This window comes from Cetorhinus maximus, chromosome 8 (assembly GCF_964194155.1).
Source record: "Cetorhinus maximus chromosome 8, sCetMax3.hap1.1, whole genome shotgun sequence".
Taxonomy (NCBI): Eukaryota; Metazoa; Chordata; class Chondrichthyes; order Lamniformes; family Cetorhinidae; genus Cetorhinus; species Cetorhinus maximus.
In genome coordinates, this window is record NC_135886.1 from 7143426 (window position 1) to 7171084 (window position 27659).

At 43.6% G+C, this 27659-nt stretch overlaps 1 protein-coding gene across 1 annotated transcript in view; it reads right to left on the bottom strand.

The window, feature by feature from the left end:
• The window catches only part of pik3c2b (phosphatidylinositol-4-phosphate 3-kinase, catalytic subunit type 2 beta), a 164918-nt gene that overhangs the window by 20876 nt on the left and 116383 nt on the right, over nt 1-27659 (bottom strand). The window contains exons 17-27 of the mRNA XM_078546393.1: nt 26844-26937; nt 23705-23799; nt 10320-10500; nt 9695-9802; nt 9016-9108; nt 7577-7706; nt 5903-6039; nt 4041-4210; nt 3710-3866; nt 3482-3591; nt 1262-1463 (exon numbers count right to left, since the gene is read on the bottom strand). Coding sequence (XP_078402519.1) covers nt 1262-1463; nt 3482-3591; nt 3710-3866; nt 4041-4210; nt 5903-6039; nt 7577-7706; nt 9016-9108; nt 9695-9802; nt 10320-10500; nt 23705-23799; nt 26844-26937 — 1477 coding nt within the window. The remainder of the gene's footprint in view (nt 1-1261; nt 1464-3481; nt 3592-3709; nt 3867-4040; nt 4211-5902; nt 6040-7576; nt 7707-9015; nt 9109-9694; nt 9803-10319; nt 10501-23704; nt 23800-26843; nt 26938-27659) is intronic.

Below are 27659 nucleotides of genomic sequence, written 5' to 3' on the forward strand. Positions count from 1 at the left end.
TATGCAGACTGTGAATAGGACAGGACAAACAATTACCCTTTAGTTACAGCAAAACGCAACAAGAGAAGCTGCGGAATATGCACCAACCTTCCTGTCTGCACAATTTCAAAATTAATAGAGTTATTTGCAAGTGAAGAGAACTGCTCAGGAGCAGCGAGAGACAGATGGTACAAATACTTGCTAAAGAAAGAAGTGTAAATCAATCCACAGGGAGCTAAGAAATATCTTTACAGTCTGAAAACCAGAAACATCGTTTGGGAGAAACATCGTTTGGGAGAAACATCATTTGTAGACTTTCCAATGTGAAGTTGATATGTGTGTTTGTGTGTCTGTGTCTGTGCCTATGTATTGCTAGATGGGTACAAAGTCCAACTTTCAAGTCTAGAGATTAAAATATAGTTGAAAACGGAACAGAAGTTAGTAGCAACAACAGGATCATTGTGAGAATAGAAGCCTTCCTGTCACAGGTATTAATTCTGATACATTAAATTAATTTTTTTTAAGATATCCATGGTGAGTTCAGCTGTCACATTGTACAAATGTGTCCATTTCCCCCCCTAGTCTATAAGTTTACAAAAATTAACATTTCAAAGAAAGACTGACACAACCTTCACAACGAGCTAGACCCAATTAGTCACTGAATCCTGACAAGTGCACCAAAGAAAACTTGTTGCCTCTCTTTAAAAGTGTAAATGGAACAAAGTGGTTGTATGTACTGGTCACACCCCTTGCATAAAGGCAAAGTGACTCTTATTAAAAAAAAATTGATTGATGTTTATTCTATCCAGAGAGATATAATACATAAATGTTCCTAATTTGACTCAGAAGGAAAGCTCTGGTTCTGCTGTAAGCACGTTTTACAAACTCTGGTCTTGCACAAGAGGCTGTGAGCAAAAATTAGAGCAAGTGGAATTAGAGGCAACCCATTGACAGGGGTAGGGTGTTAGTTAGGAGGTAGGACACAGAATATGGATACTGAATATGTACTGCAATTGACAGGATATGACGCATGGTGTCCATAGGAACATATAACTAGGCATTTCACCATATTTCTAAATTATGCAGAAGTAATAGATATCATATAACCAAGTTTGCTGACAATGGCAAGTTAGGTGCTACAATAAATAGTGTAGATGGGAGCAAAAGTTTCAAAGGGATATTGATATATTAAGCGAGTGGGCAATTCTATGTTTTTAGGTACATAAATGAGTGCATTAGAGAGCGGTAAGAATACAGGGACAGATACAGGAAATTCACTTACATATCCTTTATTGGGGTTGAATATCTTCTGATGTCGACACACAAACACTTCCTTGATTTTCCCATCGGTCTTCATAGTGTATGTTTTTGGAGCGTAGGAGAGTGTTGGATGATCATCCATATTAGAAAACTTCATCTGGGCCAGGTTGTGAAGGAAGAAGTTGAGTTTGGTTGCTACGCTGCCCAGACTGGATTCAATTAGTCTAAAAAATTAGGCAGAGCTTCAGTAGAGCTACACAGAATTTACAGCACAGAAGCAGATCATTTAATCCAACTGGCCTATGCCAGTGTTTATGTTCCACACGAGACTCTTGAAATCAGCTGAAATTGTTATAATCTCAGCTGATGTTAATACTGGACAAGTCAGATCCCAGGATGAAATCTGGCTTGATAGATCCCAACTATTTTCTTTAGAAGCCGTGAAGGAAAGTTACTGAACAAATTCACAGGAGTCTGCGGATGAACTTTTGACACAAAGAATAGAATATTTATTAAACAAGAAAAATAAACTATACTACGCGAGACCAAAAGGTTAGAAAGATCTCAATATAAACACAAGTGGATGCTTCAAATTCACACTATTCCTACGCCCAGCAATATCTTGAGCATTCACAATGCTTTTCACCCAATTCGTATCTCTCCCCGAGACACCCAAAACTACACTCTAAACTCAGTCTGCTAGTAGCACCTCTGCTAAACTGATCACTTTACTGAGTTCTATAACTGACTATTCAGTCAACTACTGTCCTAAATAGCCTTGTAATATTTTCCTCTCAAGAGAACTGAAACTCCCTGTCTTCATGATCTGAACTTCCCCCGCCTTGTCTTTTTCTGTGTTGTATCCCTACAATAAAGTTTTTGTTACTTTGTGTTTTCCTCTCCACAATCACTGAACTTTTAACCCATCTCTTTAACTTCAGGGGAGGTTACACAAACAAACTCAAAAGACCTGACCTTTAGACTGGAGTCTATCCAGACTCTCAGGCACCAAGGCACACAAACAATATAAGTGAAACTGAAACCATTTTACCTTTCTTAACACACGTGGACATCAGGTGCTAATTAAGGCAATGGACACGGAGGCTTCATATACTTTCTGCATGCACCATTGTTCCATGTTCCAATAACCCTCTGAAAAAAGTTGTCTCAATCCCTCCCCTAGTGATGACCTTTAATTTATGCCCTTTACTTACCAACCCACAACCAGTCCAATTGTTTTATTCCTTCTATTTCGGTCTCCTCTTAACTCTCTTTGTTCTAAATGAATAGAGTGATGTAGTGTCTCTTCATACCTGAAGCATCTCATCCCCGTATCAGCTTAGAAAATTTCTTATCCATGGCTTTGACATGCTTCCTAAAGTCAGTTGCCCAAAACTATTCCAGCTGTGCCAAACCAAAGACCAACAGTGCAGAAGTTAGTCGTGATCACGCACTACACACTGCAATAACATTTGCATCATGCAAGTGCCGGGTAACGACCATCTCCAACAAAGAGGATGTCTAAACATCTCCCATTGGCATGCAATGGCATTACCATCATCATCCTAGGAGGACATCATTCACCAGAAATTTAACTAGACCAGCTATGTAAATACTATGGCTACAAGAGCAGGTTAGAGGCTGGGTATTCTGCAGTGAGTGACTCACCTACTGACCCCCTTAAGCCTTTCCACGAACTACAAGGGCCAAGTAGGGATATTCTATTATGGAATATTCTACACTTGCCTTGATGAGTGCAGCTCCACAACACTCAAGATGTGCAATACCATTCGGACAAAACAGTCTGCTTGAGTGGCACACCATCAACCATCTTAAACATTCACTCCCCTCCAACATTGGAGTAACATGGTTGCATTGTGCATTATCTACAAGATAGAAAACAGCAACTTGTCAAGGGTTCTTCAACAGAACCTCCTAAACCCACAACCTCTACTACCAACGAAGAACAGAGGCAGCAGGTGGATGGCAACGCCACTGCCTCCAAGTTCCTCTCCAAGGCACACAGCATCCTGATCTGCAAATATATCGTCACTCTTTCATCATCGCTGGGTCAAAATCCTGGGACCTTGCTGTGGTGATACCTTTACCACATGGATTGCCAGTAGTTCAAAACGTTGGGCAATAAATGTTAGTCTTTCAAGTGCTGTTCACACCCTGTTAATGAATAAGTTTTTTATAAGTACAGTTGTCTGCCACAGTTTTGCAGTTCTGGAAACCTCACCTTGTGAAGTAGGTAGTTGCATGGGCGTCTGTCTCCTGAGGACGAAGAGCGTCATAAACATATCTCAGGTCTTGGATATCAGACAGCTCTGGAATTCCACAGGAGAGCATCTGCAGCAAAAAAAAAGGATCCGATTGTAAGTGACTTTTCGATCCAATGAGTGTCTTGAACCATATACAGTAGTTTCCAAAGTAAAACCAGTGCATCTGATGTGCTACATTATCGTACCAGTCCCAGGAGATTGAGGAACAGGTCTGTGTGCTTGCGGATGAGATTGTAAGCTTGACAGCATAGGTCAACAAAGTCATGGAACCGGCTGGAGGGTTTGTCACCGCCGTTAATGACGTATGCCATGTCTGAGGTGAAGACAAATGGAGCTCGATCTCTGTGCAAGTAGAAAACAAGAACATTAAAAAACAACCTGTGTCTAATTTCTTCTTTGGTATTAAATGACACATTAAGTCTTAAAGAAGGCTGCTCTAGAGACACAACAGTCAATGTACACAACACTCCAGAGACTGTAGCTTAAATCAGTGCAGGAGACCATGAATGTGCTCACCTCTTAAAGTTGCCTAGCATTTGGGCATGGCCGAGGAATTTGCCAAAATCAATATGGAACATATGGCCACTGGGCTTCAACATGATATTGTCATTATGTCTGTCACATATGCCCAGGACGTAGGTGGCAACACAGCAGCCTGCGCAAGAATAGATGAAATTTTCCACAGCCTAGAATACAGAAAGAAAAAGAGTGGAAAAATCTAAGTCTGAGTTACCATTGAAAAGTCCTTCAGGTAGAACCTACTCCAGTCTTTCTCATTCTACTCCTTACAGCTTATGATCTGTGATATGTCCAGAGGATCTGATGGTCTTGTGCTTGCATTCAGAGATCACATAGTGAGTGTCCAGGAACAAACCTCATTAGTCCATCCTAGATCACAAATCCAAACAATCTCTAGGCTCCTCCATTGTAACATCCAACTATTTGATGGATGCTACAATGGAGGTGATAATAGATTATAGGGCACAGATTCAAAATAATTGGCAAAAGGAGTAAAAGTGATGTGAGGAAAACTTTTTTCACCCAGAGGGTAGTTGGAGCCTGGAACGAACTTCCTGAGAGGGTGGTGGGGGCAGGTTCGATCGAGGTACTCAAAAGGGAATTGGATTGCTATCTGAAAAGAAAGAACGTACAAGGTTTCGGTGATGAGGCAGGGGAGTGGGACTAGGTAGAACGCTCTTTCAGAGGCGTTGGGATGAATTGCCTCCTTCTGTACTGTAAAGATTCTGTGATGTCCTAAGTTACCTCCAACAGTTTTCTTTTCAATTGACTTGGTGCAAAAGTGCAGCTCTGTTTGGGTACAGCCCTGGAACTAAATGAGGGAGCTGAAAGGGTTTCTCAATCAGCAAGATAAAGGGAGGAGCAGAAAAGCACAGGCTAGCAGACAAGAACAGGCATGGGGGAGCACGGGCAATTCAGCTCCTGTGAAATGCTAGTTACGAGTGGGCAGTAATTCCACCAGTACCTCTCCCAGCAACATGGAATTGACATTGTCTACAGCCGCCAACAGATAATTAACATCTCTATAATGCATGAAATCATATAGTACAGGAGGAGGCCATTCATTTCATTGTACCTGCGCTGAAATAGAAACGAGGTAGGACATCACATAATCTGGGCAGAGAAGCAATGTTTCCACAACAAAAAAAAACATCCAGCTTGGGCAGTCCTACAGTTATAGCATCTTAGAATCTAGCTTAGGACCAATGGTACACTTGGCATTGCCAAACTGGAAATGGAGGTCGAGGGCTACCTGCAACTCCTGACCCGGCTAAACAGGAGTAGTGGGTGAGGTGCTTTTCCACGGGAAGGGAGAGTGAGTAACGAACCCTTTTTAAGCTCATCGATATGAAGAATGAAGGGAAATGGAACCCTCTCCATTTCAGATTACAGTCTTAACAATCACGTACTGCCAGGTCAGTTATAGCAGAGCTGGCTGCAGAGTAGAACTCCCTCTATGCTTCAACAACATAGCTGCACTCCGAACTTAGAAGAGCACCACCAGTGTGGACTTTCCCATTTCCTCCATCAACCATATGTTGACCGGTCTGAATGGCAACGCCATAGGAACAGTTTTGTGCTGCAGCCTAGTGAAACTGCATTTAGAATAATATGATTCAAGATCCCTACAGACAGAAGATGGAGGAGGCCTCTGCCTTATTAAACTAGGCTGGATTTGAATCCTTAGAGCTCAAAGGCCCGTGTCTAATCCCCTGCCCAACCCAGTTCCCCTGCTCCTGGTTGTTTATGAGGCTGCACACAGCAGTTCACTCCTTCACCCGGCCCGACAGTGTAAGGCCCAACAGAAGGAAGGGGGTAGGATCCAAAGGAAGGGCAAGAAACTGCCAGCTTCTATTCACCTTCTCGTATTCCTCCTCATTTGGGTTATGTTTCTGTAACCATTCTGCCAGTGGATGGTCTTTGAAAGACCCTGTTACCCCGTGCTCCACCTGGATTTTCCGCAAGGTCTCTGCATTCGGAATCATCTCCACCATTCCTGTAAAATATCAACAGTGGTGGTTGAGTGAACAAGGTGCCACACACAAGTTATGTTATATCACTGGAACAACATACACAGCAGATAGTAAGATGATTAATCATTAAGCAGCTAAACTCCAAAAATAACGGACAAAATCCATGGCAACATTTTCATGGATTGTTCTTCAGTTACGTGTTAATTCCATGTCAGCCTTCTCCCTTGGCCGGAATGTATATCTATATCCAGTTTTTCCATATCCCTAAAGACATTTTGAGGACAGGCTGTCAGGCTGAGGCCTGACAGGCCCACTGAGTTATATGGACCAGAGGTTCCCAGGTTTAATTACTGCTCTATGCTGACTTAGCTGATTTGAATCAGAGAAATAGCAAGGTTAAAATAACCAAAAAGTAGCTTTTGCATTTATATAGCACCTTTCACTAACTCAGGATGCCCCACGTGGTTTTCCAAAAAACGGAGAACTTTTGAAGTATAATCACAGTTGTGATGTAGCAAATGTGACAACCTGTATCGCATGCAGCAAGGTCCCAGAAACAGCAATGAGACAACAACCAGATGATCTGGCTTTAGTGACATTGGTTGAGAGATAAATATTATCCAGGTCACTGGTGAGAACTCCTGCTTCAAAATAATGCCATGGGATCTTGTGTATCCAAGAGGCCGGATAGAGCCTTGGTTTAACCATCTGAAAGATGGCAATGCTAAGACTCCCTCAGCACTCTACTGGTGTCAGCATAGAATACATGCTTAAATCTCTGGAGTTCGGTTTGAACCCACAACCTTCTGATTCAGAGGCATCAACCACTGACCCAGGCACCCTTCGGCTGGAGCTGGGGGCTGCCCATCCAATGAAAGATTCTGCTCCACATGACGATCCAATGAACACCATGGGAAAGATATGGAAACTGAGTGAGAAGAGAGAGTGGCTTGCCTGTGGTGACGTCCACCTTTACATCAAATGCCTGCCGACAGACACTGTTCAGGCTGAACCTTAAGAATGGTCACTTGGCTGGGATATAGCGGACTGCTAACAGACTAACTCTTATGAGCTTTAACTTAAACTCCTATATCTGACTAGATTTAGAGTTACAGATTATCCCCTAGAGACATACATTTAGATAGGCTTAACATGACGACAACTGAAATGGAGACTAAGGGAATAAGTTTAACCTCAACAGTCATGCAGGTGTAATACTGATTTTACACCCACCCAATATTAGTCTTCAATGATTCAGGGCAGATCAAAATCAGATGGGATGCAAAACCAGCATTGTACCCCGAGTCCATTAGTTTTCAAATGGATAAGTTAGGTTAAAATAATCCCCAAAGAATCATGCAGCGAATCTATAAGGAGCAATAAATTATAAAATCTAGTTTAATGAGGAAAAACACAGCAGGTGGGGTCACCCTAACCGATTGGGTGTTATGTATGACAGAAGTCTGGGGAACTTCCTCGATTCTCCCTATTATTCAAGAACACAACAGCATAGTCCCAATCACGTTACTGTTCAAAGAGTTACTATGGGTTTATGGGTACCTCGTCCCCATCCTGTTGAGGTACACTTGAAGAAGATCATGCGCATGTCCAGGCCTTCTTGAATCCAGATCTTGTTCATGATGTGGATCATCTGAAGTGTTAGCATGTCCTGGCGCAAGTCATCCCCAGTCTAGACAATGGGAATATGCAACAAAGTTTAAGCGTGGCTACTTAACCAAAGTTTCTCCCCCACCCCACTTTCCTCTCCTGAAGGCACTGATTCTTGATGCAATCGAATTCCATTCCTGACAGCAGGTGTCTCTGCAATCTAAGCCAAACAGCCATTTATTGCAGCCGAGCCTAGACAGGGAGGATTTTCAATGTACTCAACTCAAAGCTTAATCCATACCCCCACCTAATAGTCCTTTATTTTTCTCCTCTCCTGAAAGGTGATTGATACTGGGGATGCAGCTTTCACAGATGCAGTAAGTCAGCATTACCTTCATTACTTTAATAGATATCTGCAGCTAGGGAATGAGTGTTGGCCAGGCTATCCAATTGTGGGGTCATGGAGACTAAAACCAATCCAGTCCTCAGCAATGTCTGCACAGATGCACATTACAACAGGGGCCACTGAAGAGCAATTGCGAAATGTAATCCTGGATTTTATTTTTGGCCTCCATGTCCAAGTGTGCTGGGTCCAATTGCAGCACTTCCACTGGAGATCAGCTAAATCAGACCTGGATTGATTTTGTCTCGTTTCAAGCTGTATATTAAGAGAGTTCTTCTACAGTCGCAGATAAAGGGACACATTTGTTACAAGAACCGTTGTCGGCACATTAGCCAGTTGCTGACAGAGTTGCTTAGGTTTCTGGGATCTAGCCAATACCCTGTAAAATACTATTATTATACAGAATACAAGAACAAAATAAGTTTTCCCTGGAGATCTTGACCTGATCTAATTTAGAAATGTAGCTGATGGTTACTGGCAACACCATCACTTAGTCACTGGACACATGGAAGCAGAGTCTTGACAAAGCAGGTTCACAGGAACCCACTGTACTGACTACCTCTGTGGCTGTGGTCAAACACTAGCAGAAAGCAAAGCAACCAAATGTAATTTATTGCCCCATCTCCGGTGAGTGACACATTAGATTATTCATCTTTTTATCCATGTGAGTATAAGAAGTGCTTCCAGGAAACTGCAAGCGTCATTCCTTAGCTGGAATGAGGAGGTGTGTCAAAGCGGTCTGAGATGACTGGCCATACACACATCCTTTCACCCTCCTCGCAAGCCCTTCATCCAATGGTACAACCGGAACTGATAAATATCCGTGTGAGGAATGGAGAGTACATACTCACATCATGTCACTACCTGTCAAGTAAATTAACCAGTGCCAAAGGTATCATTGCCTCTAGAAGAAGCATCCCCTTTGGCCACAACTGGTGCATATTCTATTTCAATGTCCCAAAATATATTCCAAAGTAGATAAGCTTACCTTTACAATGACATTAATGTTATCCCCCAAAGGGTCTGCATTGATGAAGGAGATCTTCAAAGGAACTGCATTGGAATTGAAGAAAGAACAAGCCTGTGGGTGCAGAAATCAACAAAAAAAAAATCAGCGTCTGTCCCATGTTTGTTCCCATCTTTCTCCCCAGTCTCAAAAATTTGTTACCCAGCTCTGTGCAATTCATCTGAGTTGGGAAGACAGGCTTTCAGAGACAGGATTGTTCCTATTGAAAATGCCATTGAAATTTCAAGGCTAGCCCCCTAAGATTAAAGGCAGAGTGACACAGACCCCTCCTTTACCCCAGGATGAGGGGCAGATGGGAACACTGTCACATCCAAGTTTCCTTCCAATTCACACAACATCCCTGGCTTGGATATACATCATCGTTCCTTCATTGGCACTAAAATTCGGAAACTCCCTATCTAACAGCACGGTGGGTGTGCCTACAGCAGTTCAAAACGACAGCTCACCATCACCATCATAAGGGCATTTAGGGATGGGCAATAAATACTGGTCTTTCCAGTGATGGTTACATCCCAGAAAGAGCAAAGGAAAATCCCAAAAACGCTTCCAAGGAAGCTTAGGAAACAAGTATAAATAGTACTAAGGAGATCTTAAAATATGGAAAGTGAAAACTTAAATAAATTTACAGAATGTAACATACTTTTGGATTGACTCCATTGGCTAAAAGATTTGGGTTCAAAGGCAAGCGACAGTGATCCTGAACGTTGAAGAATTGTTGAACTTCCTCCATGTTTTCCCGTAGTACAGTCTGTAACAGAGAAACCAATCCATTGTCTTCAGAATTTCTGATTGTTAAATCTCAGTTAGCACACCGCACTTTATAGCAGTCTAGGATACAAAACAATTGTAATCCCCAAGGATCTCCTGCTCCCTTGATTACTGATCGTGTTAGTGGAAGCACTCATGATATTCCAACAGAGGAACAACAGCCAGCAGGAACAAGATGCTCCACTGAGTCGAGAGACCGTGAATGACACAAGTCTTATCCGAGAATCCTAATGCAATTCCCAAGCATTTGTGTTGTTGTCCCCCTCATTAATGCCTAAGTAAAATTTGCCTCAGCTGAGAGCAATCGTACTAAAGCACCACAACAGCGAGGGAATTTGAGAACTCAACTCAAACGTGGGTTTTTTCCAATAACAACATCTAAGACAATAAGAGGCAGTATTTCAACGTTGGTGAAGTTTCACTACAGCTGGTGATGTGCAAATCCTTGTACTGGCCTGGTGTGAGGTCATTGCTACACAAACCCTTTGTATACTGACCTGGCGTGAAGATGGAGCAATGTCTCTGACTTTCTGTGCTATTTTAGCCAGGATGTGAGTTAGTTTGGTCTGCTTGTCAAACTCTTCCCTCATGCCCTTTCCAACACAGCACAGCAAGGCCCCAAGAAGATGCTGGTATCGGGCATTGAAGTGAGAGTCATTTAATGCATCCTTCAATAACCTGTGAATCAAGAAAATAAAAGTTTAAACTATTCAAGCAGACTGTGAGACAAGGGGATTGAGATGAGAGGTTAAAGGTTATCTATGTGACTATCACTATGTGACTATAGGACTGTTTATATATCCCAATTGAAGAATTGTTGTTCCGTTAATTGTAACTCAGGATATAGTACCTTAATGTCTGATAATGCTGTGTCTAGGAACAGCAGGAAAAATTTCCCCAACACCAGAAAATTGGGAATTCTTCACCAAAATTAGGACATTGGGTAAAAGGCAAAATGCACACATATTTTATGGGAGTTGGTCCTGGAAGAGCAACCAATAGATGTATCAATTTATAGTATATTAAAAAAACTGCGTAACTTCCTCTCTACAAAATGTTATTTTCTAACGTCATGTTTTTCCTCACACTTCTGTCAACTTTTTCCATTATAAATTCTTATCTGCACATTTATAATGGTGTCTACCTAATTAAACTTGTCACACTGTAGTTACACATTTCCACCCACAGTGAAACTGTGGCAATTCAATATCCATAAGACCAAAAGACATAGGAGCAGAAATTAAACCATTCGGCCCATCGAGTCTGCTCCGCCATTCAATCATGGCTGATAAGTTTCTCAACCCCATTCTCCCGCCTTCTCCCCGTAACCTTTGATCCCCTTACCAATCAAGAACCTATCTATCTCGGTCTTAAATACACTCAATGACCTGGCCTCCACAGCCTTCTGTGGCAATGAATTCCATAGATTCACCACTCTCCGGCTAAAGAAGTTTCTCCTCATCTCTGTTCTAAAAGGTCTTTCCTTTACTCTGAGGCTGTGTCCTCGGGTCCTAGTCTCTCATACTAATGGAAACATCTTCTCCACGTCCACTCTATCCAGGCCTTTCAGTATTCTTTAAGTTTCAATCAGATCCCCCCTCATCCTTCTAAACTCCATCGAGTATAGACCCAGAGTCCTCAAACGTTCCTCATATTCCTTCATTCCTGGGATCGTTCTCGTGAACCTCCTCTGGACGCTCTCCAGGGCCAGAACATCCTTCCTGAGATACAGGGCCCAAAATTGCTCACAATATTCTAAATGTGGTCTGACTAGAGTCTTATAAATGTGCCTCAGCAGCACATCCCTGCTTTTATATTCTAGTCCTCTCGAAATAAATGCCAACATTGCATTTGCCTTTCTAACTCCCGACTCAACCTGCAAGTTAACCTTAAGAGAATCCTGAACTAGGACTCCCAAGTCCCTTTGCACTCCAGACTTCTGAATTCTCTCCCCATTTAGAAAATAGTCTATGCCTCTATTCTTCCTACCAAAGTGCATGACGTCACACTTCCCCACGTTGTATTCCATCTGCCACTTCTTTGCCCATTCTCCTAACCTGTCCAAATCCTTCTGCAGCCTCCCCGCCTCCTTAATACTACCTGCCCCTCCACCTATCTTTGTATCATCTGCAAACTTAGCCAGGATGCCCTCAGTTCCTTCATCTAGATCATTAATGTATAAAGTGAAAAGTTGTGGTCCCAACACTGACCCCTGCGGAACTCCACTAGTCACCGGCCGCCATCCTGAGAAGGACCCCCTTATCCCCACTCTCTGCCTCCTGCCAGACAGCCAATCTTCTATCCATGCTAGTACCTTGCCTCTAACGCCATGGGTTCTTATCTTTCTGAGCAGCCTCCTATGCGGCACCTTGTCAAAGGCCTTCTGGAAGTCCAAGTAGATAACATCCATTGGCTCCCCTTTGTCTAACCTACTCGTTACCTCCGCAAAGAATTCTAACAGATTTGTCAGGCATGACCTCCCCTTGATGAAACCATGCTGACTTTGCCCGATTTTACCATGCACTTCCAAGTATTCTGAAATCTCATCCTTAATAATGGACTCTAAAATCTTACCAACGACTGAGGTCAGGCTAATCGGCCTGTAATTTCCCGTCTTTTGCCTCACTCCCTTCTTAAACAGGGGGGTTACATTAGCGATTTTCCAGTCCTCTGGGACCCTCCCTGACTCCAGTGATTCCTGAAAGATCACCACTAACGCCTCCACTATCTCTTCAGCTATCTCCTTCAGAACTCTGGGGTGTAATCCACCTGGTCCAGGTGATTTATCCACCTTCAGACCTTTCAGTTTTCCTAGCACCTTCTCCTTGGTAATGGCCACCGTACTCACCTCTGCCCCCCGACTCTCTTGAACTTTGGGGATGTTACCCGTGTCTTCCACCGTGAAGACTGACGCAAAGTACCTATTCAGTTCCTCCACCATTTCTTTGTTCCCCACTACTACTTCTCCAGCATCATTTTCCAGCGGCCCAATGTCCACTTTTGCCTCTCTTACCCTTTATATATCTAAAAAAACTCTTGCAATCTTCTTTTATATTACTGGCTAGTTTACCCTCATATTTAATCTTCTCCCTCCTTATTTCTTTTTTAGTTGTCCTCTGTTGGTCTTTGTAGGCTTCCCAATCCCCTGGTTTCCCACTGCTCTTCACCGCATTGTATGCTTTCTCTTTAGCTTTTATGCTGTCCCTGACTTCTCTTGTTAGCCATGGTTGCCTCGTCCTCCCTTTAGTATGCTTCTTCTCCCTAGGGATGAATTTTTGCTGTGTCTCCCAAATTACTCCCAGAAACTCCTACCATTGCTGTTCCACTGTCTTCCCTGCTAGGCTCATCTCCCAGGCTCTTCTAAGTCCTCAGCTTCTGCTGTGGAGAAACTCCCATGCTCCACCAGTTAACATTTCTGTCTCTCAAATTGCCATAAATTGTGTTTAGTTATTAATAATTTTATATACTAAGTATATAAAATATCAGAGTTCATGACTTCAAAATATTGACCGAATTATATTAGCGTGTCTTGATTCAGATATTTCCCATACTTCATCCCTGCTTCATCTGAATATTACACTTGGTCTAGATTCCCCATGTACAGTACCACTTGAGACTGACTCGTGTATATAGAATCTTACAGTGCCAGTGGTCATTTGGCCTATTGTGCCTGTCAACTGTTTAGTAGAACTATCCAATTAGTCCCACTGCCCCCACACTTTCCTGAGTCCCCCTGCAATTTTTTCCTTTTCACATGTATTCTACATCAAAACAACTTACTGTGTAAAAACAAAATGCTTATTTCCTCCCCTGATTTTTTGCCAATTATTTCTAACCTGTTTCCTTTGGTCTCAGGGTAGAGAGACTGTGTGACTCGCTACCACAAGCATTAATGCATTTATGGGGGAGCTAGATAAACTCATCAAGGAAAAATGAATAGAAGATTATATTGATGGGTTGAGGTGAAGGAGGTTAGGAGGCTCCTGTGGAGCATAAATGCGAGCATTAACCTGTTCAGCTGAATGCACTGTAAATGCTATGTACCACTATGTAACAATTCTCAATTTTTTCTTAACTATAGATACCCACCTCCCTCCCCATTCCTGCCTACTCTCATCCCAACTTCTACAATGCTATACAAAGCTAAAGATGGCACGCTGTGTGATAAACAACATACCCACTGCCTCACAACGCACGCACCCACACACACACAGACTTTTCCAGGTAAAGGGCACACACTGGTAAACCAACGATTTCAGTTAGGCTGCCACCTCCCTGTGCTATTTGGTTATGGCTCTACTGAGATGGACCTCAGAGTAGGAATGTGGGAGGGTGAATAATGTGAATTATGTACCACCACTGAATTTCTTCTGAACTCTACCCAACAAAAGACTAGTTCTCGGCAGCCATCTTTCTCCCAATTTAACTGGTCCAGCTTAAACCTTCTTTAAATCAGAAGGTAAGCTGCTGAGCTGTGTGGATATGGTCTCCTTCACTGGATAACCTAACTGGATGAGACATCATTACCTCATTGTGTCAGGAAACTCAGGTGCGAAACGTTGCCCAGTCTAATGCATGAGCACCACCTAGTTTTTCTTCTTTTCTGGCCGTTGCATGTTCTGTCTTGTTTGGGGTCTGTGCATAGTCACCTATCAAGTATTAGTCACTACTACATTAGTACTGAGGAGTGTTACCGTGGGATAACACAGAGGGTCCTGCCAAAGCTTAGCTTCTCTGCATTTAGAACTCATGGCTTGTCAGCTCTTGATTGCTGACAGTAATTTACAGCAGCTCCAGCTCTCTAATGTTGCTAGTGCTTCAGGCCGCTCTTCGCCGGTGTGACCTCTCTGTTTATTCTGTGGGTGGATGCATCATGATGTCACCACAGAGATTAATAGGGGAAGGGTGGGAACTGCTTCCCAATGCATTACACAGACGTGACTGCAAGTGTTGGTCGTTAGTCACACTCTTATTTGCAAGTTGAAAATCCATTTCCCAGGATTGTCAATTGTACTTAATCAATCTGCAGTTGTTGTGTAGCATCACCAGCCATGCAGCAACAGCAACTTGTATTTCTATAGCTCCTTTAATGTATAAAGCATCCAAAGGTGCCTTACAAGAGTTTTATCAAACAAATTTGCCACCAAGCCACATGAGGAGATAAAGCGGAAAATGATTAAAAGCTTGGTCAAAAAGGTAGACTTTAAGAGCATCGGAAAGGAGAAAAGAAAGGGAGAGAGGCAGAGAAGTTCAAAGTGGCACTGCTAGAGCTTAGGGCCTTGGCAGCTGAAGGCACGGTAAGGGCCATAATTGCAGAAGAGCAGATATCTTGGAGATGGGCTGCACTGATTTAACATGATAAAGATAGGGAGGGTGAGGCCATGGAGAGATTTGAAAACAAGGTTGGGAATTTTAAACTCAAGGCTTAACTGGAAACCAATGTAGGTCAGCAAGTGATGGGTGAACAGGACTTAGTTAGGACACTGGCAGCAGAATTTTGGATGACCTCAAGTTTACCTGCAGAAAACTACAGCAGCCTGGCTCAGTTGACCATGCACTAGAATGGATTCATTCTGTTTACAGGGTCTGATTTATAATTAATGCAGCACTGAAGAAGTTGTTTCTCCTTTCAAGGCCTTTTCTCCTTGAGTAAAATCCTGTGCTACTATTTGAACAACAGCAGGGAGTTCTCGGTGTCTTGGCCAAATATAAGCAAGAAACAAATTAACTTAATCATTCAAGATCCATCAGAATGGCTGCCACATTTACCTATAACAGCAGTTATGGCACATCATAAAGTAATTCATTGGTGTAACATGTTTTGATTTGATAAAGAAATAAGAAAGAAACACTTCATTTGTCCGCAAGAATGACCCAAACCTCCCTGTCGCTTGCCATTTTAACACTCCACCCTGTTCTCTTGCCCACATGTCTGTCCTTGGCTTGCTGCATTGTTCCAGTGAAGCCCAACGCAAACTGGAGGAACAGCACCTCATCTTCCGACTAGGCACTTTACAGCCTTCCGGGCTGAATACTGAATTCAACAACTTTAGATCTTAAACTCCTCCCCCACCACCCCCATCCCCACCCCGTTTCTCCCCCCTCCCTTTTGTTTTCCAATAATTTATAAAGATTCTTCTTTTCCCACCTATTTCCATTATTTTTAAATCTAAAACTAAAACTTTGTTAGTCTTTCCACCCCACCCCCACTAGAGCTGTACATTGAGTGTCCTGTCTTCCATTCTTAATTAGCACCTTTCTTAGACAATATCACCACCTTCAACACCTCTTTGATCCTTTTGTCTGTAACATCTTTTGATTATCTGCTCCTATCACTGCTTGCTTATCTCCACAATCACCACACCCTCAACTTCTCTCTCTCCCCCCGCCCCCCCACCTTAAACCAGCTTATATTTCATCTTTCTCCTAACTATGCTTCAGTTCTGCTGAGGGGTCATGAAGACTCGAAATGTTGACTGATTTCTTCTCCACCGATGCTGCCAGACCTGCTGAGTTTTTCCAGGTAATTCTGTTTTTGTTTTGGATTTCCAGCATCCGCAGTAGCTTTTTGTTTTTATCTTCATTTATATCACACCATCAATGACCTCATGACACCCTGAAGCGCTTCAAAGGCAATGAAGTGTTTTAGAAGTGTAGTGATTGTTGTAAAGCGGGAAATGTGGCAACTAATTTGCATGCAATGAGCCCACACAAACAGCAATGAGGTAATGAGCAATCTACCTTAGTAATGCTGGTTGAAGGATTAATATTGGCTGGAATACTGGGCAGAAAGGCCCTCCTTCAAGTAATGCTGTGGGATTTTATACACCCACTTGTCAGGGCAGTTGCAGCCTTGGTTTAATATCTCCTATAACACTATATAAATGTAAGTATTATTATAAACTTAGCAAGGACTCTTAGTACACATCACATAAACTGGAGGCACTTTGTCACTGCAATCCACATGCAGTAGAAACAGCACCAAACAGTACTTTGCACTGGACTCTGCACACAGCAATATTTCATGCTATACTGGAGTTTGATTTGAATTAGGATTACCAACTAGGTTCAAGTTCTGCTCTTTCAAACAAGAACTCAAGAAGCTAAAAGCTACTGCGGATGCTGGAAATCCAAAACAAAACAAAAACAGAATTACCTGGAAAAACTCAGCAAATCTGGCAGCATCGGCGGAGAAGAAATCAGTCAACGTTTCGAGCCTCCATGGCCCTTCGGCAGAACTGCTGCAGTTCTGCCGAAGGGCCACGGAGGCTCGAAACGTTGACTGATTTCTTCTCCGCCGATGCTGCCAGACTTGCTGAGTTTTTCCAGGTAATTCTGTTTTTGTTTTGTTTAAGAACTCAAGAATCCAGTCTTAAGATTCAAAATAATAAACAAGGGTCATGAGGACTCGAAACGTCAACTGTGCTCTTCTCCGCCGATGCTGCCAGACCTGCTGAGTTTTTCCAGGTATTTCTGTTTCTGTTCAAAATAATAAAGACTCTTAACTGGCTCTGTTTTTGTGCTTTTCATTAAAGGGTGCCCTTTTTCAGAGTTTTCCCTGAAACCCAGCACGGGTGTTATAAAATTAGCCTGAGGCGATTAAACTCTGGAACAGTGGCAAAACTGGTTAATCCAGCCCCATTAAAAAGCTGTCACTAAAAAACAATTGGCCAACTTCTCTTGTTCTACCTTATGAAAAATAAATTATTTCTACTTTGATGACATTTTGGTTGTCCATTGTTTATGGTATATTATGGGATGTAAGTGGGCCTGAGTCAGGAAGGGAAACTCTTTCACAACATGAATCAGATGAGGCAGTAATTCCTTTCAGGGAAGAATTCTCAAGTATTTTGCCCTCAATGGCCAATTAATGTACGGTCTGGGAGCCTTGAGGCCATTGCTAAAGTTTGAATTGACATTCCCAGCTATTTCAAGCAGTTGATACAAGCAGATGTTTTCATCAATGAGGCAGCAGCACTAAGTATCACCCTAGCCAATTTGTGGTTTTTAAGGAGGTAAGGTAGCACATTCTTATGTTAATGAGCCAATAGTCCAAGGCATGGACTAAAGGTCTGGAGACAGGAATTCAAAGCCCACCATGGCAGCTGGGACAATCTAAATTCAGTTATGAAATACATCTGGGGATGTTTTATTATATTACGGGAAAATATTATATTTTGGGAAGGCTCTCCTCCCACCTAAGGACTGTTGGCTGGAGGCAGCTGGCAGCTGGTTTAGGGCCTGTGAGGCCTCCAACACTAAACCCACACCACCACCCCCCTCAACCAGGGCTGCACCGCTAGTGGCCACAGCTGCTGCCACCTCAACTCAACTCTTTTCTTCTCCGCCGATGCTGCCAGACCTGCTGAGTTTTTCCAGGTAATTCTGCTTTTGTTTTGGATTTCCAGCATCCGCAGTAGTTCTTTGTTTTTAACCTGTCATCCTTACTCATTCTGGCCTGTATCCAACTCTAGACCCACAGCAATGTGGTTGACTCTTAACTGCCCTCTGAAGTGGCCTGGCAAGCCACTCAGTTGTTGGGGTCAGCCAATAAACATTGGCATTGCCAGCAATTCCTACATCCCCTAAGTGGGGAGAAAAATAATCTACAGGGCCACAAAATTCCAACAGGACAAACCAACGAATAATATAAACACAGGTAGAATTGAATTTGCCAAGTCTTCATGCACTAGCTTGTCAAGGCTGGGGGTGGGTGGGGGGTGGTCACGTGTGATCTGCAAGCGATTTGGATATCTCACATAAAAAAAAATGAACAACTCAGAGCCTGATCCTGGAATATACTTTTGACACTGGGTCACGTCTTAAATTTCTAAATTGGGAGCTATACCAAGGCTTAAAGTTGCCTTATTCTTCTCAGAAATGTATTGGTATTTAACTGTGCCCTTACTTCAGTGTTTGAAAAATGCTTTTATCATTCCCATAGTTTCTGACTCTTATCAGTTGAATTTGCAGCCAGAGACTCATGTATGTGATTTTCTCTGATATACATCATTATGAATGTACAGTAATGGCTTTGCTGCTCTTTATGAGCAGTGCTTTGAACAAAGGTCTGAAATCAGAATAAGAATAGGTAGCACTTGCCCATAAAATAGCTGCAAATTTTTTCCTTGCTGTAATACTTTAAGACAGTTCCTGAGACAAGACACACAATCCTTCCGATGTGGCCTGGGTTTGATTTTGATGTTTCCATTTCGTTGTCCAAACATCCCGCTGACTTACACGAATCCTAACCACCGAGAGTATTTACAAGCTGCTGACAGCTTGGCAAACAGTGGCTCACTGCTGAGTGGCAATCATGGTCATTGACACCTGAAACACAGATGCTGGTACCAGCTGCCGAGAGAAGTCAAAGAGAAGGTTCAGGGAAAAATGGGGGGCTGGGGGGTAAGGTGTTCAAGGCTGCACCCCACTAAATGAATTAAATAGTTCTATGCAGGAGCAAATGATAGATGAAATTCCATTTGATTAATTCAGAGTCATGTTTACATGGTGGTCACTGGAACTTCAAGGATAGGTTGGCTCATTAAACCCAGAGCTACAATATTAATACTAACATCTAGCACAACAAACAAATCCCAATCTGAACAGAGCGGAGTTCCAGACTCCGTTCATGTGCTCAATCCTGGACTGGGCGACACAGTTATGGAACAGAGCTGAAGGAGTTGTATTTGTGTCATCTCGCACACTAAGCGGTATCTTCCCAGTCCGATGGGGCGGCCTTCAAGGTGGGGCTGGGAGAAATTTGAGAATTATGCATCAGGCCACTGACCAGATGCGTTCCTGCCTCTAGGCAATCAGCATAATTAAATGCCATTTGCAGGTTGATTGGGCATGCCTTTGGGAAGGCTCCCCTCTCACCTAAGGACAGTAGACTGGAGGCAGCTTGCAGGCAGCTGGTTTAGGGCCCGTGAGGCCTCTAACACTAAACCCGCAACCCCCCCTCCCCCTCAGCCAGCTGCTGCCACTGGCCATACTGTGGACAGATTTCCCCTGCATAAGGGTGAGCTCAAAACTGTGACATTCATTTATTTTATTATAGTTAATACCTCCTCAGAGACATAGCCAATACCTCCTTCTACTGCATCTTTCAAACCCGCAACCTCTTCCACCAAGAAGAACAAGGGCAGCTGATGCATGGGAATACCACCATCTTCCAAGTTCCCCTCCAAGCCAGGCATCATCCTGACTTGGAACTATATCGCCATTCCTTCACTGTCGCTGGGTCAAAATCCTGCAACTCCCTCCCGACCAGCACTGTGGGCGTATCTACACCGCATGAACTGCAGTGGTTCAATAAGGCAGCTCAACACTACCGTCTCAGGGACAATTAGGGATGGGCAATAAATGCTGGCCAAGCCAGCGATGCCCATGAACAAAAAAAAAAGGACTCCTCAAAATGGCAGCACTCTTCCGGTCCTCCTCCGACAGTGGCAGCACCCACCTCTAGTGGTGGGGCTGCCAAACCTCCAATGCTGCAGGCTCTTTGATTGGGCTTACAACCTCAGGGAGCCATCCACCATCCTTAATTGTATGGCAGCCTCTTAATTTGCAGTCTCCAGGAAAGATCTTGGAAGCAGGTGCCCTGACATGCAGAGTGTGGTGAGGACTCAAAGAGCAGAAGTTTCTGTCCGCTGTCAACAAAGATCAAAAATAAATACTATATGAAACACAAAGCTCACGGTTTGAATCAATTGCTGCTGTAATCGAGGGAGGAAACTCAGGTTCTGAAGCTGGAGCTGTCTCTTACCAATCTATTATGTACGGGATCGGTAGGATATGAGACATCGCTGTTTATAGAGCAAAACATTCAAGATTTACAGTGCAGGGACTGGGGCTGGTGATTATAAAATACTTGCAAATGATTAATCCTACTGTTTTAAAATAAAACATCTAAGGGAACGAAGCATTAAATTTAATTGATGGTATCAGTGGCAGGGCCAGCACTGCCAAAAATGGCATTTTTGTAACAGTACATGCCTCAGGACATCACTATAAGAGTTCCTCAGAGTGGCGCTCTAGGCCCAAATATCTTCAGCTGTTTCAGCAATGACCTTCCTTCCATCGTAAGGTCAGAAGTGGAGGTGCTCACTGATGATTGCACAATGCTCAGTAGCATTTGCAACTTTCAAATACTGACGCAGCCTGTGTCCATGTGCAGCAAGACCTGGCCAAAATTCAGGCTTGGGCTGATAAATGGTAAGTAACTTTTTAAAAGTTCATTCATGGGATGTTGGCATCACTGACTGGGCCAGCATTTATTGCCCATCCCTAATTGCCCTCGAGAAGATGGTGGTGAGCTGCCTTCTTGAACTGCTGCAGTCCATGTGGTGTAGGTACAGTGCTGCTCGGGAGGGAGTTCCAGGGTTTTGACTTAGTGACAGTGCAAAAACGGCAATATATTTCCAAGTCAGGATGGCGAATGGCTTGGAGGGGAACTTCCAGGTGGTGGTATTCCCATCTATCTGCTGCCCTTGTCCTTCTAGATGGTAGTGGTCATGGGTTTGGAAGGTGCTGTCTGAGGAGGCTTAGTGAGTTCCTGCAGTGCATCTTGTAGATGGTGCACACTGCTGCTATTGTGTGTCGGCGGTGGAGGGAATGAATGTTTGCGGATGGAGTTCCAATCACCCCACCCACAAACATCCAATCAATTTTTGCCACCACGTGCCAGACAACGAGCATCTCCAAGTTTGCTATCGACACAAAACTTGGTGGTAATATGAGAGCTAAGGAGGACGTTAAGAGACTTCAAGGCAACTTAAACAAGGTGAGTGGGTAAATACATGGCAGATGCAGTATAACGTGGATAAGTGTGAAGTTATCCACTTAGGTAGGGAAAACAGAATGGCAGAGTATTATTTAAATGGTGATAGATTGGGAAATGTTGATGTACAAAGGGACCTGGGTGTCCTTATACACTAATCACTGAAAGCAAGCATGCAGCTACAGCAAGCAGTCAAGAAGGCAATGATATGCTGGCCTTCATTGTGAGAGAACTTGAATACAGGAGCAAGGATATCTTATTGCAGCTATACAAGGCCTTGGTGAGACCACACCTGGAGTATTGTGTGCAGTTTTGGCCTCCTTACCTAAGAAAGGATATACTTGCCAGAGGGAGTGCAGTGAATGTTCACCAGACTGATTCCTAGGGTGGCAGGATCATTATATGAGGAGAAATTGGGCTGACTAGGCTTGTATTCACTGGAGTTTAGAAGAATGAGAGGGGAATCTCATTGAAAAATATAAAATTCTGGCAGAGCTGGACAGACTGGATGCAAGGATGATGGTTCCTTTGGCTGGGGTTGGGGGGGGGGTCTAGAACAAGGGGTCACAATCTCAGGATACAAGGTAGGCCACTTAGAACTGAGATGAGGAGAAGCTTCTTCACTCAGAGTGGTGAACCTATAGAATTCTCTACCACAGAAGCCTGTGGAGGCCAAGTCACTTTAAGAGAGAAAGGGAGAGATTTCTGGACTCTAAAGGTGTCAGGGGGTATGGGGAGAGAGCGGGAGTACGGCGTTGAGATAGAGGATCAGTCATGATCATATTGAATGGGGGAGCAGGCTCGAAGGCCAAATGACCTACTCCTGCTTCTATTTTTCTGTTTCCAACAAGAGAGAATCCAACCATCTCTCCTTGACATTCAGTGGCATTACCATCACCGAATCTCCTACTATCAACATCCTGGGGATTACCATTGACCAGAAACTGAACTGGACCAGCCATATAAATACCGTGGCTACAAGAGCAGGTCAGCGGCCAGGAATCCTGAGGCCAATAACTCACCTCTTGACTTCCCAAAGCCTGTCCACCATCTACAAGGCACAAGTCAGGAGTGTGATGGAATACTCTCCACTTGCCTGGATGAGTACAGCTCCAACATCTCTCAAGAAGCTCGACACCACCCAGGACAAAACAGTCTGCCTGATAGGCATCCCATCCTCCAGCATCAGCCCCTCCACCACCAACGCACAGTGGCAGCATTGTGTACCATCTGCAAAATGCACTGCAGAAACTAATCAACGCTCCTTCAACAGCACCTTCCAAGCCCACAAACTGCACCACCTGGAAGGGCAAGGGCAGCAAATGCAGATGCACCACCTTTCAAGCTACACACCATCCTGACTTGGAAATATATCAATGTTCCTTCACTGCCGCTGGGTCAAAATCCTGGAACTCCCTTCCTAATAGCACCGGAGGTGTACCTGCACCAGATGTACTGTAGAGGTTCAAGAAGGTGGCTCACCACCACCTTCTCGAGGGCAATTAGGGATGGGCAACGAATGTTGGCCTTGCGAGCGACACCCACATCCCATGAAACAATAAAATAAAGTACATGTTCCACAGCTGTTTTCAGCAGATTTGTTTCAACAGCAACATCAGCTTCTTTTAGATTCACAGGCATTAGGCCCCTCGAGTGCCTCAAACAGGTGATCAATTCTTCTTATGCAAGTCTAGATGACCCATGCCAATTGGCTTTGAGCTTCATCCAACTTTCCAGCCAAGCTCACTAGATAGCAGTTGTAAAGATGGGAATAAGGCACTCACCTTATGGATTCAGTTCTTCTTGCATCCTTTTACCCATCGAGATTCCCAAGGACTCTTCAACCCCAGTGGATTATGGTTGAAAATTGAATCATTTTTAAAATGAAGGCAGGCACCCGTCTTAAAATGCTTAAATGCGACACTTACCTCTTGCGAGTGGATTGGTTAACTGGCTCCTGTTTCAAAATTTTTAGCTTTTAAATCTCCAGACAAATCAAATCCACCCACTTTTGGGGGTTAAAATTACAAAGAGTCTCTGTGTTTGTACCAACTATGTATAAAGTGGAATAAACTTGGCAGAATGGTTTGGTTTATGTACCAGTAGAAATAATGGGCGATTTTCACATCGCAGATGGCTCTCCGCAGCAGAAACCTCACCAGAGGACTGTCCAGGTAACACTCAAACTTCAGGGCCTGCAAGATATAAAAACACAGGACATGTAACTCAACTCAACCCACTACCCCTCTGAAGCTATATCATTATGAATATGGAGGCTCATCTAGAGCCTTGATGCGTTAAAGCTCTATATGCAGACTGAACAGACATTCAGCTCTAGCCTAGCCAACTGTGATGAGGCAGACAAGCCAAAGTTATGCTTATTGTACATTAATTTAGCTTTGTTTTTATCTCAGAAAATCACTGATCTTATATATTTGCTAAAATTCTTCCAGTCAGGTCCGATTTCTGTGTCTCACACTCTGACAAGGTAGTGTTTAAGCCAAAGATACAAAGCTAGTCATGGCAAGCAGTAATCAAGGTCGATAGTCCCTTGAGATGGCAAAGATAAAAAACCACAAAATAATTAATTTATTTTTCTTTGGAGAAAAGGGAGTTCTAACACTGCTCAGATACGCACAGCTACCTGTTATAAGTGCACACAAAGTAAAAGGTGAGATCAACAAAGGAGGATATAGCAGGAAGGTGACCATGTGTACCATCTAGCTGGGACTGAAAGCATCAATATGGAATCCAATAATTTCAAATGTATGTTTCTTTTGTTATTCATTCCTGGGACATGAGCATTGTTAACCAGGCCTTATTGCCCAACCCTACTTTGACTTGTGGTGAGCCACATGCTTGAACAGCTACAGTCTGTGTGGTGTAGGTACACCCACAATGCCTTCAAGGAAAGAGTTCTAGGATTTTGACCTAGTGACGGTGAAGAAACAATGATGTCTGTCCAGGTTGGGATGGTGTGCAGCTTGGAGGGGAACTTGGAGATGATAATGCTACCATGTCTTTCCAGGTAGTGGAGGTCAAGGAATTTCGAGGTGCTGTTAAAGGAGCCTTGGTGTTTTTGTGCACAATGTTCACATGAAGCACATAACAAACAGCTATGACCCATAACAATAATTTACAATAAACAATAATTTGAAGAGATTGGAGTCATATCTAGCACAAAGGAAAATGGCTGTGGTTGTTGGAGGTCAATCATCTCAGCTCCAAGACATCACTGCAGAAGTTTCTCAGAGTAGTGTCCTAGGCCTAACCATCTTTAGCTGCTTCATCAATCACCTTCCATAAGGTCAGAAGTATTTGCTGATGATTGCACAATGTTCAGCACCATTCGCGACTCCTCAGATACTGAAGCTGTCCGTGTTCAAATGCAGCAACACCTGGACAATATCCAGGCTTGTGCTGAAAAGTGGCAAGTAACATTTGTGCCACACAATGCCAGGCAATGACCATCTCCAACAAGAGAGAATCTAAATATTGCCCCTTAACATTCAATGACACTACCATCACTGAATTCCCCACTATCAACATCCTGGGGGGTACCATTGACCAGAAACTGAACTGAATTAGCCATATAATCCTGCAGCGAGTAGCTCACCTCCTGACTCCCCAAAACCCATTCACCACCTACAAGACAGAAGTCAGGAGTGTGATGGGATACTCTCCACTTGCCTGGATGAGTGCAGCTCCACCACTCAAGAAGCTTGACAACATCCAGGACAAAGCAACAAACATTCATCCCTTCCACCACTGATGCACAGTAGCAGCAGTGTGTACCATCTACAAGATGCAGTGCAGAAACTCACCAAGACGCCTCAGACTGCACCTTGCAAACCCACAACAACTAACATCTAGAAGGACAAGGGCAGCAGACACATGGGAACACCACCACCTGGAAGTTTCCCTCCAAGCCACTCACCATCCTGACTAGGAAATAAATCACCGTTCCTTCATTGTCACTGGGTCAAAATCCTGGATCTCCCTCCCGAACAGCACTGTGGGTGTACCTACACCACATGGACTGCAGCAGTTCAAGAAGGCAGCTCACCACCACCTTCTCAAGGGCAATTAGGGATGGACAATAAATGCTGGCCTAGTCAGCGGCGCCCACATCTCATGACTGAATAATAAAACCTCTCACTTCACCAATCTGATGTCTTCTACGTACTCTGATCTCGTCAGTATAAGAACCATTATAACATAAAAGCGATTACCCTGCATCCCTATCAACGTACTTGCCCTCATTAACGTAACTTGCAAATGTACACACTGCTTGTCAATCTTTCCATTATAAATTGCTAACCGCACAATTATAATGTGAGCCAACTGCGTAAACCTGATGTACTGTAATCCCGGCTTGTCCAACCTGCGGCCCATGGGTTGTACTGCAGTCCGATAAGCCCATCCATATGGCTCTGGGAGCATTTGTTGAAAATGTTGGTAGGACGGGCAGTGAATTTGAAGATCTCTGCAGAGGACTGCTCCTCCAATCACAGCCTGTTTCTCTCCTGCATTTGCTAGATTCAATCAGCAGCAAACATGGAAGACAACCAGGCTGTGATTAGAGGAACAGCAAACACTGGCAATCCAGAACATGTCTGCTCATACGTTTTCCCCCTCAGCTTACTCCATTGGCCTGGCTCTGGCCATGTTCCCCCGGTTCCTCGCTGTGTTAAACCAGCTCTCAGCGCTCCCCTCAGCGGGCACCCATGTTTGGGCGTTGTTAGGGCTCAGATCTCGGTCCACACCTCTCTTCTGTTGTCGCACCCCTGCAGCCAATTTGGTACGTGAGGGCGAGTGAGGGAGGGCAGGAGGGTGAGCGTGAGAGGGCGCGAGCGAGAGACAGTGCAAGAGAGAGGGTGAGCATGTGGGTGACAGAGAGAGAGAGAGAGAGAGAGTGAGGGTTTGGTAAGATGCAGGGGAATGTGTGTGTTTGGCTCACTCCCAGTCTCAGGGTTCTCATTCACCCTCACCCCCACACATCAACAGGCACTCTTACCCACTCTCACAGTGGGTGAGGGTGAGTGAGTGAGAACCCCAAGACTGGGAGTGAGCTGGACACACACACACCCACCCTTTCACACCTTAATTTTTTTTAAAAGGGTAATAAATAATCAATTTATTGTTGTGATTTTTTTTGCTCAGCAAATTGTTTCTTTTCATACGTCGGTTGGTCAAATATAAAAATAAATTTCAGGTCGTGCGCGTGTGCAATACTCACTTGTACTAACTGAGGTAGGAAATCCACCAGCTCTGACATGGACATCGTCTCCATCCATTGTACTGCAGTGTGGCGCAGCTCCTGATCAGGAAATCTGTATAACAGCAAGGAATCAGCATTGTGGTTAGGCAGCATTAGCCCAGTGACTGGGTGGCTTGAGCTTAGCATGTCAGTACTTGTTGCATAAACTACTGTTGTACTCCCTCGAGTATATAAGATTAAGGGATGATCTAACCGAGGTGTTTAAAATGATTAAAGTCTTTGATAGGGTAAGTAGAGAGAAATGATTTCTCCTGGGTGGGGGGTTAGTCCAGAATAAGGGGGCCTAACCTTAAAATTAAAGCAAAGCCAATCAGAGGTGACATCAAGAAGCACTTCTTCACATAAAGGATAGTGTAAGTCTGGAACTCTCTCCCCCACAAAAGCTGTTGAGTTGGGGGTCAATTGAAGGTTTATAAATTGACATTCATAGATTCTGGTTTGCCAAGCGTATTAAGGGAAATGGAATCAAGGCAAGAAGATAGAGTTAATATACAGATCAGCCATTATCTAACTGATGTTATGGTTCCAGCTGATGCTAATACTGGACAAGTCGTATCCCAGAGTGAAACCTGGCTTGATAGATCTTAACTGTTTATTTTAAAGAAACCGTGGAGACAAGTTACTGAAGAAATTCATAGGATTCTGATGAACTTTTAAAACAAAAAAAATCTATTAAACAGGAAAATGAACTATTACGCCAGACAAAATGGTTGGAAAAATCTCAATACAAACACGAGAAGATGATTCAAACATTCACTAATCATTCACCCCAGC